We start from the raw sequence: 17469 nt of genomic DNA, 5'->3' as shown, positions 1-17469 counted from the left end.
CTACTGAGCTCCGAAAATCCAAGCCAGAGCAAGAGCCGTGGCCAAGCCGTCACGAAACTTATCCATAGTGGCGGCATTGGCTTCCGAAGTAGAACCATCCGATGTAACTGCATATCGATTATACCTTTCTGGTATTGTTGGGACAAAATGAGGATCAAGATCGAAACGAGCAAAGTCCGGATCTTCACTACCATGTTCACGAATAAAATTCTGAAGGACCGTACAAGCAACAACAACCATTTTTTGCTTTCACATCGGGTAGTTTGGCATCTTGTATAGAATTTGCCACTTCATTTTCAAAACTCCAAAAGACCTCTCAATAACATTTCGAATAGAAGAGTGAATTCGATCGAATTTTTCCTTAGCTGTTTTGGGTTCCATACCTCGATGCCACTCCGGCATATGATATCTTTTACCTTTGTAAGGAGCTAGATATCCGGGCCGATTAGGATATCTGGCATCAACAACATAGTATTTGCCTAAACATGATCAAAACAATATAAATTAATATTTTGTATCATAAAAAAAAGAGACTAAACGATTAATCATTTTTATTACCTTGTGGAGGATGTGGGAAGAATTTTTCATCCACCGAGATTGCATTGTATAGCACACTAGTGTCATGCATAGATCCCGGTTGACCGGTGGATACATATGTGAATCGCATGTCAAAATCACAAACTGCTAAGACATTTTGAGTGGCTATCCCTGTTTTCCCAATATACCTCACTTGTTCATCGGGTGCAAGAGAAACTCGAATATGTGTTCCATCTAGAGCACCAATACAATCCTTAAAATGTGGGAACGCTCGTCTATCATCTCTTATCCTCCTATGAACTGTAGAAAAATTGGGGTCCTTAGGTCTAATGAAATCCTTTGCCATGGCCATAAGAGAGTTAAGGACCTCATCAAATTTCCTAGACCATGTCTCACCTGAATGCTTGAACCGATTTTGAACTTTTCGACTAGACTCATTTCCGGCACATGTAAATAAAAATATGGCAAGCATCTCATAGGTACTCATATGATAGGATGGTTTCAGCTCATACCTCTCCACTAATAAACCATGGATGTCCTCGAATATTTCATTGCTCATACGAAGTTGTGTATGGCATTCCCCCGGAGTGTTCAGTGTCTCTAGCAACCAACCCATACCACTAGTAGTTGAAGTCCTTGGTGGGTTTTTATATAGGTACATGTCACAGTATATTTGGGCAAGCATAGCACCACTTAAGACAATTTTGAAAAAATCATCACTCTCATCACTGGAATCATCACTAGACATCTGCAAGAAATGATAACATGTCCACATGAGCATAAAAAAATTTGACAGCATCTCTAAAATAGCACAGGAAAGCGACAACATGTCCACATGAGCATAAAAAAATTTGACAGCATCTCTAAAATAGCACAGGAAAGCGACAACATATCCAAATGAGCATAAAAAAATGACAGCGTCTCTAAAATGGCACAGGAAAGCGATAACATGTCCAAATGAGCATAAAAAAATGACACTAGCGACGACATGTCCAAACAACAAGGCCTTCAATTTCTTCCATACATCACATTGTACTTCCTCCTAAGCCAATCGAGCCTTTCATCGATGGGGAGGGTCATGAACATTTCTCTTTGCTCTTTCTTCACAAACAACTCAGTTGCCACAAAATGCTCATCGGTCTTATATGCAGCCCCACATGCCACAACATGTTCCATAACTTGCTCAATGGTGATCCCACCTTGCCTTTTAGACACAAAAGAAGATGCAGACTCAGAAATCTTTGAGATGTGCTCTTGGATAACAAGGGATGTGCTACTCTTAGGTTTCTTGGTGGGCTTCTCCAAAATAACCTTAGCCTTTTTCTTACCATTGTCTGTGACAGGAGTGACCTCCTGAACATCATCTCCATTTTCAAAAGAGTTGTTGTCACCATCAAATGTGTGCTCGACAGTTGAAGGGTCGAGATGATGACTAGAGGGGGGTGAATAGTATTTTCTAAAAATAATCGCGTCGGCTAACCGAAACAAGTGTGGAATTATAACTATCGGTCTAGCCAAGACTACACCCCTTTATCTATGTTCTCTAGCACCTTTCAAAGATACTAATCAAGCAACAAAGGTGCCGGGCTAGCTAGAGCTCACCTAACCAATGCTAGGAGCAAGGTCATACAAACATATGCCTCTAGTACTTTAAGCAACAAGGGAGCTACTACACATGCTAGTAAGCAAAAGCACAAAGCCAACTAAGCTCACTAGCAATGCTCAATAACAAGGCAACCAATGCCAAATTAGAGAGCGCAAATACTTAGCTACACAAACTAAGCAATGTGACTAACAAGGTTACACAAACCAAATTAGCCACGCAAGGGAGACACTTCTATGCTACACAAGCAAGAAGGTAATTAGCAAGCTACACAAACTAACTAATTACTAAAGCAACAACATAAGCTCAATGTATATGAAAGTAATTGCAAGCTTATGTAACGGGGATGCAAACCAACGGGAAGAACAAAGGTTGACACGATGATTTTTCTCCCGAGGTTCACGTGTTTGCCAACACGCTAGTCCCCGTTGTGTCGACCGCTCACTTGGTGGTTCGGTGGCTAATTAGCATCACCCGCTAAGCCCGCACGTCGGACGCCGCAAGAACCTACCCCTTAAGTGAGGGTAGCTCAATGACACGCTTTACTAGAGTTGCTCTTTGCGGCTCTCGCGGGGCGAGCACAATGCCCCTCACAAGCACTTCTCCGGAGCGCCGCACAAACTTCTTGCATGCTTCGACGAAGACCATCACCAAGCCGTCTAGGAGGTGGCAACCTCCAAGAGTAACAATCACCACCGGCTTGCAACTCGATCACCTAGTGCCACTCGATGCAACCTCACGATGCAATCGCACTAGAATCGCTTACTCACACAATCGAATGATCACTATCAAATATATGTGTGATGAAGGGCTCCCAAGCACTCTCAAGCATGGACACAAAGTCCCCCAAGGTGCTCCACACCAGCCATGGCCGAAGGCCACTTCTATTTATAGCCCCAAGGGCTAAACTAGCCGTTACCCCTTCACTGGGCAAAAATCAGGCCGACCGGACGCTCCGGTCGTGTTGACCGGACGTTGGACCTCAGCGTCCGGTCGCCCGCAGACGGCCACGTGTCCCAATTCCAACGGTCACTTGACCTGACCGGACGCAGCAGCTTCAACTAACTGGATGCTGAACCCCCAGCATCCGGTCGTTTCCAGTAAGGTACTAACCTCGACCGGACGCGTCCGGTCACACTTGATCGGACGTAGCCAGTGTCCGGTCACACTCCAGCTTCTGTGTCATCGTACGTCAGCCTGACCGGACGCAACCTGCCAGCGTCCGGTGCATTCAGATCTAGCATCCGGTCAGTTGACCGACACCAGCATCTTCGCGATCAACTCGTTTTCACTTCTAACTTCTTCACCCTTGCTCCAATGTGCTAACCACAAGAATTTGCATCCGGCACAATAGAAAATAGGCATTCCATTTCCCCAAAAGCGTCGAATCCCGACCCAAACCCATCTCAACCCTGCAAACATCACCTCCTTTGTAAATGTGCCAACACCACCAAGTGTACACCACCATGTGTATGTGTGTTAGCATTTTCACAATCATTTCTCAAAGGATGTTAGCCACTCAACTTGCCACGCCACTCGATCCTAGCGACAATGCAAAGTTAGATCACTCGAGTGGCACTAGATGACCAATATGCAAACAAGTTTGCCCCTCTTGATAGTACGGCCATCTATCCTAAACCCGGTCATAAACTTCTCTACACACCTATGACCGGTGAAATAAAATACCCTAGGTTATACCTTTGCCTTGCGCATTCCATTCCATCTCCTTCAATGTCGATGCAATACATGCACCAACACGATCAACAATGATATGATCCACTTCATATCATCACGTGATCATATTGGTTCATCGATCTTGACTTCGCTTGCTCTTCACCATTGTCATCGTCCATCGGCGCCAAGTCTTGCTCAAGCTTCACCGCCACGCGGTCCATCACTCCAAAGCCTTTGACTTGCCCTTCACGCTTGCAACCGGTCCATCAAGCCAAGTCTTGTCTTGATCTTCTCCATCTTGATTATATGACTCAATGTCATGTCTCATGTGCATTTAAGCTCCTTCATCATCACATGTGTGAGCTTTGCAACATCTCCAAGCTATTTTTACCTTCATGGCATATGTTGCTCACACACATGTACCTGTGGACTAATCACCTGTGTATCTCACATAAACACAATTAGTCCACCTAGGTTATCACTCAATTACCAAAACCAAACAAGGATCTTTCAACAGTGTGGTGCTCAGTGGGGTGCTCAGCCTCTACACCATCAGTTGGAGTGTCATCATCAAGGGGTATGATGGGGTTGGAACTCATAGGATTCCAATGATCTTGCTCCTCATTAACAATGTTTCCAAACATCACCTTCAAGTCGTCTTCATTTTGATAGGCTTCTTGAACTTGCCAACACCACTAATTTCCTAAAACATATGAGAACGTCCAAAATAAGAAAAATTTCTAAGTTGCAAAAATAAAAATGTACATAGCATAACAAATAAAACTAACCTTTGTTATCTTCTTCCACCACTCGGGATCCATGTTGACAGTTCCTATATTCCAATTGAACCCAACCCCCGTTTGCTTCCTCATTAATTTCCTCCAAGCACCATAATCCCTTCTCAACTTGTCCCATTTGTTCTTTAGTTGCATTTTACTCAACATTATTCCGGTGGACTGAAAAGACCTATTAGATACCTCGATAAAGCCTACATTGTTCAAATGTGTGTTCGGCCGATTTCCTTTTCTAACTTGCTCGGCAAAAAACTTACAAACAATTGCGGTATAACCATCAGTCCAGTCCATAGCATCACCCTGACATTAATTTCCCACGAGTATTTGATCACCCAAATCAAGATTTCCCTAGCACTGTACAATTGTTGCACAAAATTGAAAGACAAATTTATACCTCATCTTCTTTTGCCCTCTTGTTGGTCGACGGAGCGCGCATCCTCGATTGCTGCTGCGACGAACTACCACTTGCTTGACCAGTGGCCACACCCCCAACGCCCATGGCTGCCTGCTGGCCAGCCGGAAAGGGCTGCCGGCCAGTCGGTAGGGGCTACTGGCCGGCCAGGAAGGCTTGTTGGGCAGCCAAGGCATGCTGGTGGGCGCTGTCCATGGCGGTCTGGAGGCCGCCCGCGCCTGCCTGAGCGCCGTCCATGGTGGTCTAGAGGCCGCCCGCGCCTGCCTGAGCGTCGTCCATGGCGGTCTGGAGGCCGCCCGCGCCTGCCTGAGCGCCGGCCATGGCGGGGTCAACGCCGGCCGCGGCTCCCTGCCAGCTGACTGGGGCGGGTTGAAGGCCGGCCGAAGGGGGCATGTCCGCGATGCCAGGAGGAGGAGCTCCGGTGGCCGCGCCTTGTACCTGACGAGAAAGCCCAACCCTAGGTGCGGTCTTTCCCATGGATGTGGACGAAGAAGGAGGTGCAGGAGGTCGAGTAGGACTGGATCTACCGAATCCGGCCATGGAGGGCTCGCTGGAGTGGAGGGATGGAGGGAGGGGATGGGCGGCGCAGCCTCCCTGGCCGCGATGGAAGAGGAGGACGCGAGGCGCGAGTAGAAGGGCGTCGTATCCAGTGAGGTGGGGAAGAAAGGAAATAATCGAACCGGTAAGGATAAGGGGTGTGTAACTAGTGGCAAAGGTGGGTAATTTTTATCCAACTTCACAAGGAGGTACAAAACACCTATTCGTGGAGCACCCCCTGAGAAGCTCCACCAATTTGGTGAATCTGGTCTCTAGATCCACCGTTTTGGTGGATTTGAATTTGGTGGATCTAGGGTGTTTGGGAAATTTTTGGTGGAGTTGAGCTAAAAATAGTGAATCTGGAGCTGGTGAATTCCTGCCAAACAGGCCCTAAACTAATCAAAAACTTACTCACTTACCACCAATCACCAAGTAAGCTAGGATTAATTTAAATCCGGTCGTCTGTCGAGTCCACCGTCTAGAAGAACTCGAAATCATCCACGTTTGATACAGGATCCATAAATGAGTAGCAAAGTACATAAATAATATTACAAGTTTCAGTTCACATACAATACATGATCCAAATACATTACAATACCAGCTTTTAGAGTGACAGCGGAATTTAATACATACGGATTACAATACTAGAGGTTCCCTTTTTACATTATCGAAAGCTTAAGCCGATGCTACAAACTTAACTACGATAGTGGTTGAAGCTAAAATCCCCACTGTGCCCACCAGGGAGGATTCAAAGCTGAAGCCGAAGCAACACACGGGTACGCTCTTCTAAGGAAGGACCCGCAAACGGTTGGACTACACCTCAGGATTAACATCTGCAACAAAAGGTGTTGACACCGTTTTTTGCACGTGTTAAAATGATCAGAGTGGGCTAATCGGCAGGAGGAAAGTTACTGTATACGCTGACAGCCGATGAAAATCAACTTGTAAAGATGGTTGCCGATGAATGGTGGTGATCGATGGAAAGGTTGATTTAGACTCGGGCGTTGCCGATAAGGTTGGAGATGTTATTGTCGATGCCGATGAAGGAAGGCTTGAAGACTACTGCCGATGAAACAGGAAGTATGCCGATGGAAAGGAGGTCGGTGAGATTTTCATCGTAATTGAGGCGGACAGGGAAATAGATAGGAGTTGATTTCCTTTTCTATATTTGTTAGAGTATGATTCATGTAAGAGTCATGTGTTTCCTTAGATATGGACTTGGTGTCCTAGTTGTATTTGGTTATGTCTCTTTAGAAGAGGGCATAAATATAGATTGAGGGGCAATGTAATAAAAAAATCAATATCAAAACCAATTTTTACTCCTATTTGCATCTACTTACTTTTCGGCGACTTTGTCAATTTGCATATTTTTCCTTTTTACGAGTTCTCATTGATTCGGCGAGTTGCATAGCTTCAGTGCGACCTTCGGCGATTCTCGAGTTCTGTGTGAGTACCTCTTGGCCGTGACTTCCGGGCGTATCGCTGTTGTCAGGACCAAAGTGCTCGTATCTTCATCCTTGTCGATTAACAGGTCAAATCGACTGGCACGCTTTAGATATCGATTCGGGTATTAGCCCTTTGTGTTTGCAGATACACTTTTGCATCAACACATCTTTTGGCACGCCCAGTGGGACCAATCAATCCGATCAATATGTTCAATTTCGAGATCGATTCAGGGAACATTATCACGGTATCAGAAGAAGATCTTAAGGAAGAGCAGAGGCAGGCTATGGAAAAGGCTGTAGAAGAATACAGGCAGCTTTGTCTGAAATCGTTTAGCCTGAACAAAAGTAGACAAGTCATCCAGAAGCAAGATTTGCCGTTGCCTCGGCAGGTTACCTTTGATTCTAATCCTGGTAAACTTCAAGAGATGGTTAATTCTACAGTAAATCATGCTTTGATTAATCATTCCAATGTGCTGTCCAATACTGTTCATAATGCTATGGTTTGAACTCTCAAAGAAGGACAAGCGTCACCGCATTACGTTGGGCCTACCTATCACCAACCAGAGTCGGCATCTGTCAAAACTCCATCGGCTCCCTCGGCCGTTGTGGGTACAGAAGTTACTTCTCCTCTAATATCGGCAGGCTTACCTAATATTCAATCTACACCGATACGATCAGAACCGGTACTACCAGGAGGACGAGTTCAGCTTAATACAGATCTATCGGCATCAGCTATGTCAGGCCCTATGTCTCAGAATAGCCAGATTCCTGCTAATTGGTGGGGATATGGTATGCCTCCGGAGTCATCTGCTTTCAATCCTGGGTTACCTCAAGTGTTTGATGCAGTAGGAAAAGCTCCTATACCATCGGTTGTTTCACCAATGGCTCAAGTGCCTCAATATGCCACAGCAACTACTGTGCAACCAACTCCAGGAGGTTTCCAGATGCCTTTAGTTCAAATACCCAATTCATGTCCATCGGCAAGCTTACTACCGATGCAGTAGAAAGCCCCTGCTATGAGTCAAACTGGGGTTCAGTTCATGCCTCAAGCTGGTTATAATTATCCAACAATGTCAGCAAATTACCAGCCATCGGTAAGTTTTGTACCGATAAGTTCTAATAATGGTTGGTCAGGACAGTTACCTGTTCAACATATAGTTCAGCAAAATCAGCAGGTTGCAGGGATTCAACAAGGTCATATGCAAGCTGGTTTCCAGAATCAAGCATCGGCAGCTCAGCCGATGAATCCTTTCCAACAGGTTAATGGACCACAAGTAACGGCAAATATGCCGATTGCTGGAGATCGTGGGCCACAAAGATATGTGGAGAGATATCAGCAGGCACCTCCCGTAGAAATCAGCCAGTTCGTCAGCAGGAGGCTGATGCTTTTTGGGCCGATAAGATAGCAGAAATTATGAAGGATCAGTTTGGGATAAAGCCCAAGGTCAATACTTATTCTTATCGGACTCCATACCCTCCTGCATATGATTTAATTCCTCTCCCAAATCGGTACAAGGTACTAGATTTCACTAAATTCTCTGGGCAAGATGATACATCAACAATGGAACACGTAATCGCTTCATTATTCAATGTGGAGAGGCAGCTAGCAGAGATGAATTAAGAGTTTAATTATTTTCATCATCTTTGTCTGGATCGGCATTTATATGGTTCATGTCATTACCACCAAATTCTATTATTACTTGGGTTGATCTAGAAAAATAATTTCATAAGTATTTCTTTGCTGGAAGCCATGAAAAGAAGCTTACCGATTTAGTAAAATTGAGACAGCGTAATGATGAATCGGTAGAAAGCTTTGTGCAAAGGCTACGAGATGTAAAAAATAAGTGCTACAGTCTGGTGCTGGATGATCGGCAGCTTGCCGATCTGGCTTTTCAAGGGTTATTGCCACATCTTAAAGACAGATATGCTTCTCAGGAGTTTGAAAGCCTCAGTCATCTTGTGCAAAGAATCTCTGATCAAGATACTAGGGTTTTTGAACCTAAAAAGAATTGGAGTAAAAAAGTATCATTTATTGAAGAAGTAGGAGATTCTGATTCTGATGAAGAACTAGTTATCGGCTTAGCTGAGTGGGTTAAGAATAAAAAGCCGATATCTTGTCCCTTTGGTCAGAAAGAACCAGAAAAGTTTATCTTTGATATCACCAAGGCCGACAAGATATTCGATCTTCTGCTTCAAGAGGGCCAAATTAAGCTGTCACCTAATCATGTGATCCCATCGGCAGAAGAGTTGAAGAAGATCTTGTACTGCAAATGGCACAATGCAACTTCATATAGTACAAATGAGTGCAAGGTGTTCAGGCAACAGTTACAATCGGCTATTGAATCTGGGAGAATTAAGTTTGGTACTTCCAAGGCCCAGAAGCCGATGAAAATTAATCAACACCCTTTTCCAGCAAATATGATGGAGGCCAAAGGGAAGACCAAGGTATTGACGTCAAAGGCCGCTGAGAAAAACGCATCAGTGGATCCCCAACATCGGATAACTACCGATGATGCAAAAAGTAAGGGTTTGCTGGGAGAAAGCAGTAGTTCCAAAAACCCTCCTCGACCTGGCATTATGATTACCCATCGAAGGCAGCAGGAGGGTTGGCGTCAGCGTAAGGACCAATATCAACAACAGCAAGAAGAGAGACGTCGGGAAGAATGGTATCGACATAAAAATCATTGGAGGTGCCCGTTTTTCATCCATTGCTGGGAAGAAGGTATTAAATTGCCAACTGTTAAAAATTGCCCTGAGTGCAATGGTTATTATGGGGTCAATCGGTCAGAAAGGAGGTTGCAACCTGGCAATCAGGGTTTATTTATCAATGAGCCGATCAGAGGCAGAGCATCAGTGCATGATCGGCTGGGGGGCAGACTTAGTGTACATGAAAGGCTTGGTAAATGCGCTGGATATTTTCCAAGGAATCAAGAGGAGCTTGAGGAGATGGCAAACGCAAGAGTTCCTGATGAAAAAATATTCTACAGGGACCCTAATATACGCCGTGTAGAATTAACTGGGACCTGTTATCAGCCGGTTTGGAAGACCAAGTTTCCTCGATGGTTCTCGGAGGGTCTGACAAAGACATAGAAAAGAAGGATGCAACGTGAGCATCAAGAGGATTTATACCGAGAGGAAAATTCCTCCAATGAGAGGTCCGGTCATCAGCAGTGGCAGGTAAAACACAAAAATAAGGGTCCATCGGCAGATGTTAATATGGTATTCATGTTGCCGATGGAGTTTTTGGCACTATCTGATAATGAGGAAGAAGTTGTTCTCTCTGATCAAGTAGCTCAGTTGACACTAGATCCAATGATGGCTGTTTTTGAGAAACCTACTGATGACGAGAGACAGCATCTTAAGGCTTTGTTTGTGAAAGGCAGAGTTGATGGGTAGCCTGTATCTAAGATACTTATCGACGGAGGGGCTGCGATTAATATTATGCCTTATGTGATGTATCGGAAACTTGATAAGGGAGATCAAGACTTGGCCAAAACCGATATGATGCTGAAGGATTTTGAAGGCAATGTGTCACCGGCTAAAGGGGCAGTATGCGTTGAATTGACTATCGGCAGCAAAACCTTGCCGACGACGTTCTTTGTTATTAATGGCAAGGGTGCATATAATCTGCTTCTAGGGAGGGATTGGATTCATGCTAATTGTTGTGTTTCTTCTATAATGCATCAATGCCTCGTACAGTGGATTGGGGATAAGATTGAGTTTGTCCCTGGTGATTCTTCTTATATCATCGCATCGGCAGAATCAGATACTTATGAGCGAACTAAATGCATATCAGGAGAAGTTTGGGAAAAAGAATTCCTTAGAGTGGCTGATTATGAAATTCCACTGATCCAAGCAGTCGGTTCCAAAGAAGAGTTTTAATGGATAGGTTTGCCGATGATGAAAAATTAGGTCAAGGGTTCACATCGGCAGATGATTTAGTATAAGTAGATATTGGTGATGGCGATAGGCCAAGACCTACTTTTATTAGTGCTAAGTTAGATTCTATGTGTAAGCAGCAAATAACAGATTTGTTAAAAGAGTATAAAGATTATTTTGCTTGGGATTATACTGAGATGCCTGGATTAGACCGATCGATAGTTGAACATCAGTTACCTATCAAATCTGGATTTCGGCCACATCAGCAGTCAGCGCGCCGATGCAACCCTAATATACTTCCTGACATTAAGGCCGAAATAATTAAATTAATTGAGGCGAAGTTTATTCGGCAGTGTCGATATGCAGAGTGGATCTCTAATGTGGTTCCTGTTTATAAGAAAAATGGAAAACTTCGTGTTTGTATTGATTTTAAGAATCTTAACAAAGCCACACCGATGGATGGCTATCCAATGCCGATTGCTGATTTGTTGATTGATGCTGCAGCCGGACATAAAATTATTAGCTTCATGGATGGTAATGCAGGTTACAATCAAATATTCATGGCTGAAGAAGATATTCCTAAGACTGCTTTCAGATGTCCAGGTCATGTAGGGTTGTTTGAGTGGATAGTCATGACGTTTGGTTTGAAAAATGCCGGCGCTACTTATCAAAGAGCTATGAACTTTATTTTTCATGAATACATCAGCACATTAGTGGAGATCTACATTGATGATGTAGTGATTAAGTCTGGAGATATCACAAAACATCTAGCCGATCTACGAAAGATACTGGAGTGCACAAGAAAGCATGGATTGAAGATGAATCCTAATAAATGTGCATTTGGTGTATCAGCAGGTCAATTCTTGGGTTTTATGGTGCATCAGCAGGACATCGAAATCAGTAGGAAGTCTATTGATGCAATTAATAAGGTGGTTGCTCCTGCCAATAAAACCAAATTGCAATCTTTGATCGGTAAGATTAATTTCATTAGAAGATTCATATCTAATCTGTCGGGTAAGATCAAGGCTTTCAGTCCATTACTTAAATTGAAAGCCGATCAAGAATTTGTATGGGGAGCTGAGCAGCAGTTAGCCCTAGATGAAATTAAGAAATATTTAACAAATCCTCCAGTGCTAGTTCCACCTCAACACGGGAAACCTTTCAGGTTGTATTTGTCAACTGATGATACCGTTATCGGTTCAGCTCTTATTCAAGAATTTGAAGGGAAAGAACGTGTTATTGATTATTTGAGTAGAAGATTAGTGGATGCTGAGACAAGGTATTCGGCCATCGAAAAATTATGTCTGTGTTTATACTTTTCTTGTGTCAAATTAAGATATTATTTGTTATCTGCCGAATGTACGGTCATATGCAAAGACGACGTAGTCAAGTATATGCTGTCAATGTCGATATTAAGTGGTAGAATTGGTAAGTGGATTTTAGCATTATCAAAATTTGAACTGCGTTACGAATCGACTAAGGCAGTTAAGGGGCAGGTTATGGCTGATTTTGTCACTCAGCATTGTAATACAGTGGACTCTCTGAAGGTTGCTCCTTGGACACTTTTCTTCGATGGGTCCACATGTGATGAAGGAGCAGGTATCGGTATTGTGTTGATTTCACCTCAAGGAAGGAAGTATGAGTTTTCATTGTCGATTGTTGCTACATCGACAAACAATCAGGCTGAATACCAAGCCTTGATAAAAGGGTTAGAATTGCTGAAGGAGATATGTGCCGATGCTGTTGAAATCTTTGGTGATTATATGCTAGTTATAAATCAATTGGCTGGGATTTATGAATGCCGAAGTAAAGTTTTAATTTCGTATTATGAAAGATATTTGCAATTGTTGAAAGGGTTTAGAGATTTTTGTCTTGAACATATTTCTCGACTGCATAATGAAGAGGCTAATCGACTAGCTTAGCATGCTTCAGGGTATCAGCCTATTCAGGAAATGCTAACATCGGCGGTCGATACCGATGACTGGAGAAAGGAGATTGTCGATTATTTAAAGGATCCATATAAAAAGGTTGAAAGACGTATAAGGTTCCAAGCTACCAAGTATGTGCTCCTCGATGATGAATTATATTATCGAACTATAGATGGAGTTTTACTCAGATGTGTTAGCAGTGATGAATCGAAAAGCTTGATGGGTGAAATTCATGAAAGAGTGTGTGGAGCGCATCAATCGGCTTTCAAGATGAAGTGGATGATCAGAAGGAATGGATACTATTGGCCGACTATTCTTGAAGATTGTTTTAAGTATTTTAAAGGATGTCAGGGGTATCAAAAGTTTGGTAATGTTCAAAGAGCGCCTGCATCGGCTATAAACCCTATAATTAAACATTGGCCATTCTGGGAATGGGCTATCGATCTCATCGGTCAGATTTATCCGCCATCGAGCAAAGGACATAAATTTATTCTGGTTGCTACCGATTATTTCACAAAATGGGTTGAGGCAATTCCTTTAAAAAAGGTGACATCAGCTAATATGATCGATTTTGTGAAAGAGCATATTGTTCACCGATTTGGTATTCCTCAAACTATCACTACCGATCAGGGTACTATGTTTACATCGGGAGAATTTGATGAGTTTGCTGTAGGTATGGGAATTAAAGTTTTAAATTCTTCTCCATATTATGCTCAAGCTAATGGTCAGGCTGAGGCTTCTAACAAAGGGATCATCAAACTCATTAAGCGCAAAATTAAAGAAAATCCTAAGAGGTGGCATACAGTATTAAATGAAGCCTTGTGGTCATATCGGATGTCATGTCATGGTGCAACCAAAGTAACGCCTTATCAGTTAGTATATAGACACGACGCAGTATTACCTTGGGAAATTAAAATTGGCTCTAGGCGAATACGTTCTCAAAATCAGCTGACAGCCGATGATTATGATACTCTTATGAAGGATGAGTTGGAAGATGTGGTGGGTCATCGGTTAAGGGCTTTAGTTAGCATCAAAGAAAATAAGAAAAGAGTAGCCAGATGATATGACAAGAAGGTGAAGGTAAAGGAGTTTGCCGATGGAGATCTGGTCTGGAAATTGATTTTACCGATTGGAACTAAAAGTTCAAAGTTTGAAAAGTAGTCTCCTAATTGGGAAGGTCCATATCGGATAAATCAGTCTGTTCCTGATAACGCATATATTCTAGAAACCCTTGAAGGAGTTGTGTTTCCCAGAGCATTAAATGGAAAATATTTAAAGAAATATTACCCTAGTATCTGGATGGATGCATAAAAATATAAGTGCCGATAACAGTCCTATCGGCTAGAATTATACAAGGATGTCAATGTCTCATAAAGTGCCGATGCAATAGACAAGATTTACAAGTTTAACAAGGATTGGATAGTCAATATCGCACGCAGACGAATCTGGTCGGCTTCCTTCATTTCTTTGATGTCTTCATCGGCAGCACCCTCCACAGGCTTGAGTTTTTTCTTCATGGCCAAGGCTTTGTGAGCCTGGATGTCTCTTTCTTGCTGAAGGGCCTTGATGGCATTGGATAGCTGGCTTTCTTCTTGTTGGGCATGAGTTAAGGCTGCCTCGACTTCTTTCAATTCAGCCAATAGAGCCATCCTCTTTGCCGATAAATCTAAGATTTTCTGCTTAAGTTCAGCACCCGAAGTTTCAAAGTTGCTGATGCCCTTGTGCTTCTCATCGGCAATCTGTTTCAATTGTAGCATCTCTTCTTTGAGTTGAGCCTGAGCTGCTCTATCGGTAATGCGTTGAGCAGCCCGTTGATATTGCAATTGGCGGCTTTCTAAATGGGCTGCTGGGAAGAGTACTTCTTCGACATCGGCAGGGACCTGGCCACGGATTGTTTTGAAAATTGCCTTTGCGAAGTCCAAGTCATCTACCAGTTGGGCAGTATCCTGCTGTAACAAGTTCAGGAGAGCTTCCAACTTGGACTTAATTTCTACCGATATTGTTCCCAGTGCAAGGGAAGAACTTGTTTCCTCTCCATCATCGTCAGAAATGTCAATGGCAAAGGAAAATAAGTTGTTTGGGGAGTCTTGTTCCTGAGAAAAAGAAAAAGAGGTTAGTTGGTTAGTTAAGGATAAGTATAAATATTATAAATCGACTAGGTCAATCGGCTTACCTGTTTCAAGGCAATTTCCTGTACTTGGCTGGAGGAAGCAGCCTGGAGTATGCCGTGTGGAGGATCGGCTGAGCTTGCCGATGGGATATCCTCTGTGGCCTCATCAGTGGTTGGCTCTTGGGGTATGATGACCGATGGTATGTCCTGTACAGGAGGATTAACTGCTTGCTCAGTTGTATCGACTGATTCTGGCCGGATTGCAGACATTAGGGCAGATGTGGGGATCGGCATGGACTTCTGTCGTTTTGGCTGTGCCTCGGCATCTGTTAAGGCTTTGCGCTTTGCTTGGGCCTCAGCAACGGTTGGCTGGGGGGGCATCGGCACTTGTTGGTTGTGGAGCTTGGACATCTGGTACGCTTGCCGATGTACCCATTTGTTGCTGCAAAACAAGTGTAAGGTATTATATTTAACAGATAAAATATAAAATCAAAGGAATACCTCTGAAGGTTTGTCAGAAGTAGTGGTGCTTGATGTCGGAGGAATTGCCGATGACGATCCAGCAGCGGCTCTTACACCCTGATGATTAATGTTAATACAGTTTATGATCGGCATGAGTAGAAATAAACAGGGTTGTTACCTTGAATGCCTTGATCAGGGTTATAGCAGCAGCCAATGGAGTGGCCCTAGCTGTAGCCAATTTGGACTTGGAGGTGATGGTCTTGGCACGGGTCTTCTGGTGAGTCAAAGTAGCTAAGGTGGGGGCGTTGTAGCCGATCGGTGATATCGGGGAAATAGGCCGAAGATCGAAGGGTTTTCCACTTTTGCTCATAGATGGTGCTGGGTTGTTAACCTATCACGAGAAAGTTAGTTACCAATATATGAAAGGAAAAAGCAGAAGGGAGTTAAAAGAAACTTACTGCGTCATCAGGAATGGCGTAGTCAGGGTCGATCATGTGCCGATATGTGTGAGCAGATGTTGCAAACAGTTATTCCCTCCACTCTCGTCACCATTGCTTATATGATTCGGTGATGAAAGATACTGGCGTCCAGACGGATATATCGACATCTGTAGTATCGACATCGGGGGAGAGTCACACTACCCTGCTCCAATCTGTTCCGCAGGTGATTGTTTCTCTGGGTTTGATCACATCGGCAAAACAAAGTTTGATTGGCAGTTGCCCAAAAGCCAATTAACGGGATACTGTCGATGGATTGTAAAACTCATACGTAATATTGGTGTTTTTCTCGCTACCGAATGTGTTTACTGGGATTGCCCTAGGAGTAATGATGGCCATCATGAGTTCATTATCCTGATTCAGAGTGTCATCGGCAAAGTTGAAAAGAAGGGGGAATCTGTTTTCTTCGTCAATATAAGGTACTCAGGCCCTATAATCACGAGAAAGACCATTGTAGAAGCTTTGGAAGAATCTGCCGATCTGGTCTTCATTGGCCTCTGTTCCAGGGAGGACAATTATGGCTTCACCAAAATTGAGGGGTAAGCGTGTTGCCGATTCCTCGTCCCCAAGCACGTGGTCTTCAGCAATTTCTCGTGAGAATTGTTGGGCAAAGAAGTCCCATTGCAAATGTTTGTGCATATGGGCATTCAGCCATATGTTGATAAACCACCATGGGCCTCCTAAGTTGCCGATGGGTTCGCCAAGCAAAAGTTTCTGAGACACTTGATGAAGAAGATGATAAGTGGAGCTCAGAAGGTATCGGCCAAGAGGGAACCTTACACCATTAGCCAAGAGTTCAGCCGTGGGGAGGAAGGCGTTGGTTGGTCCTACTGATCGACCACAGAAGATAAATTTTTCTAGCCACATATTCAAGAATGTGGCATGTTCCCTCTGGTTAACTGTCCCGGTTCTCTGGCATTCTTGAATGTATCCCGTCCAACCGCCGATGTTGTGGGTATTCACCCTATATTTAGATTTTCTACCATAGATAGAGCCTTCATCGGCAGTTGAAATATCCAAGCCAGTGAGCATGTAGACATCGGCAAGTGTGGGAGTAGCTGGGCCATGTCCAAACATAAAAGTGTTTGTTGTGTCTGACCAGAAGTAAGCAACTGCAATCATCATTGACTCGTTCTTTTGCATATCGGCAATAGATAGCCTAATGCATTGGTCTAGCTTCCGTTCTGCCCAGTGTACTTGCATCGACCTATTGACCCTCAAGTACCAATCTTTCCACCCTTTGGTGGTTTTGGGTCAAGATCGGAATGTATCTTTCCATAAATTCAGAGAGAAATTTTGGGCTCTAAAAGGGATTCTGTTAACCTCTGCATTAATCAGATTAGTTGGATCTGGGTTGCCCATTGGTCCTAGGCATTGGACATGCGGCTGATCGGTTGGAATAACTAATTTGTTGCGCAGTTCCTAAGTTTAGAGGATCCGAAGAACAAAAGAAAAGAGAAAAAATTACCAACTGTATGAACTCGCAAAGACCAGAGGAATCGAGGTAAAAGGTAACGAAAGTGGAACGAACCGTAGGGACGTCGAAGTTGATTGCCATTATCTTGAGGTAGATAGGGGCACGAGCCGGAGA

General features: G+C 43.6%; 1 protein-coding gene across 3 annotated transcripts; it reads right to left on the bottom strand.

Annotated features, from left to right (window-relative positions):
* Nucleotides 1-14170: 14170 nt before the first annotated feature.
* Nucleotides 14171-17469, bottom strand: LOC136544816 (uncharacterized). Of its 3 annotated transcripts, XM_066536882.1 has the most exons (5): nt 15840-17469; nt 15560-15772; nt 15421-15498; nt 14983-15361; nt 14171-14902 (listed from the first exon to the last, which is right to left on the bottom strand). In XM_066536882.1, the coding sequence occupies exons 1-4, from the start codon at nt 15873-15875 to the stop codon at nt 15275-15277; spliced, it is 414 nt and encodes a 137-aa protein (XP_066392979.1). In that variant the 5' UTR covers nt 15876-17469; the 3' UTR covers nt 14171-14902; nt 14983-15274. The 3 variants fall into 3 exon arrangements, with proteins under 3 accessions (XP_066392979.1, XP_066392978.1, XP_066392977.1); XM_066536881.1 differs by having other exon boundaries at nt 14983-15498; XM_066536880.1 differs by having other exon boundaries at nt 14983-15772.

This window comes from Miscanthus floridulus, chromosome 3 (genome assembly GCF_019320115.1).
Source record: "Miscanthus floridulus cultivar M001 chromosome 3, ASM1932011v1, whole genome shotgun sequence".
In the NCBI taxonomy this organism is placed as follows: Eukaryota; Viridiplantae; Streptophyta; class Magnoliopsida; order Poales; family Poaceae; genus Miscanthus; species Miscanthus floridulus.
This window is presented reverse-complemented; position numbering and strand designations above follow the sequence as displayed.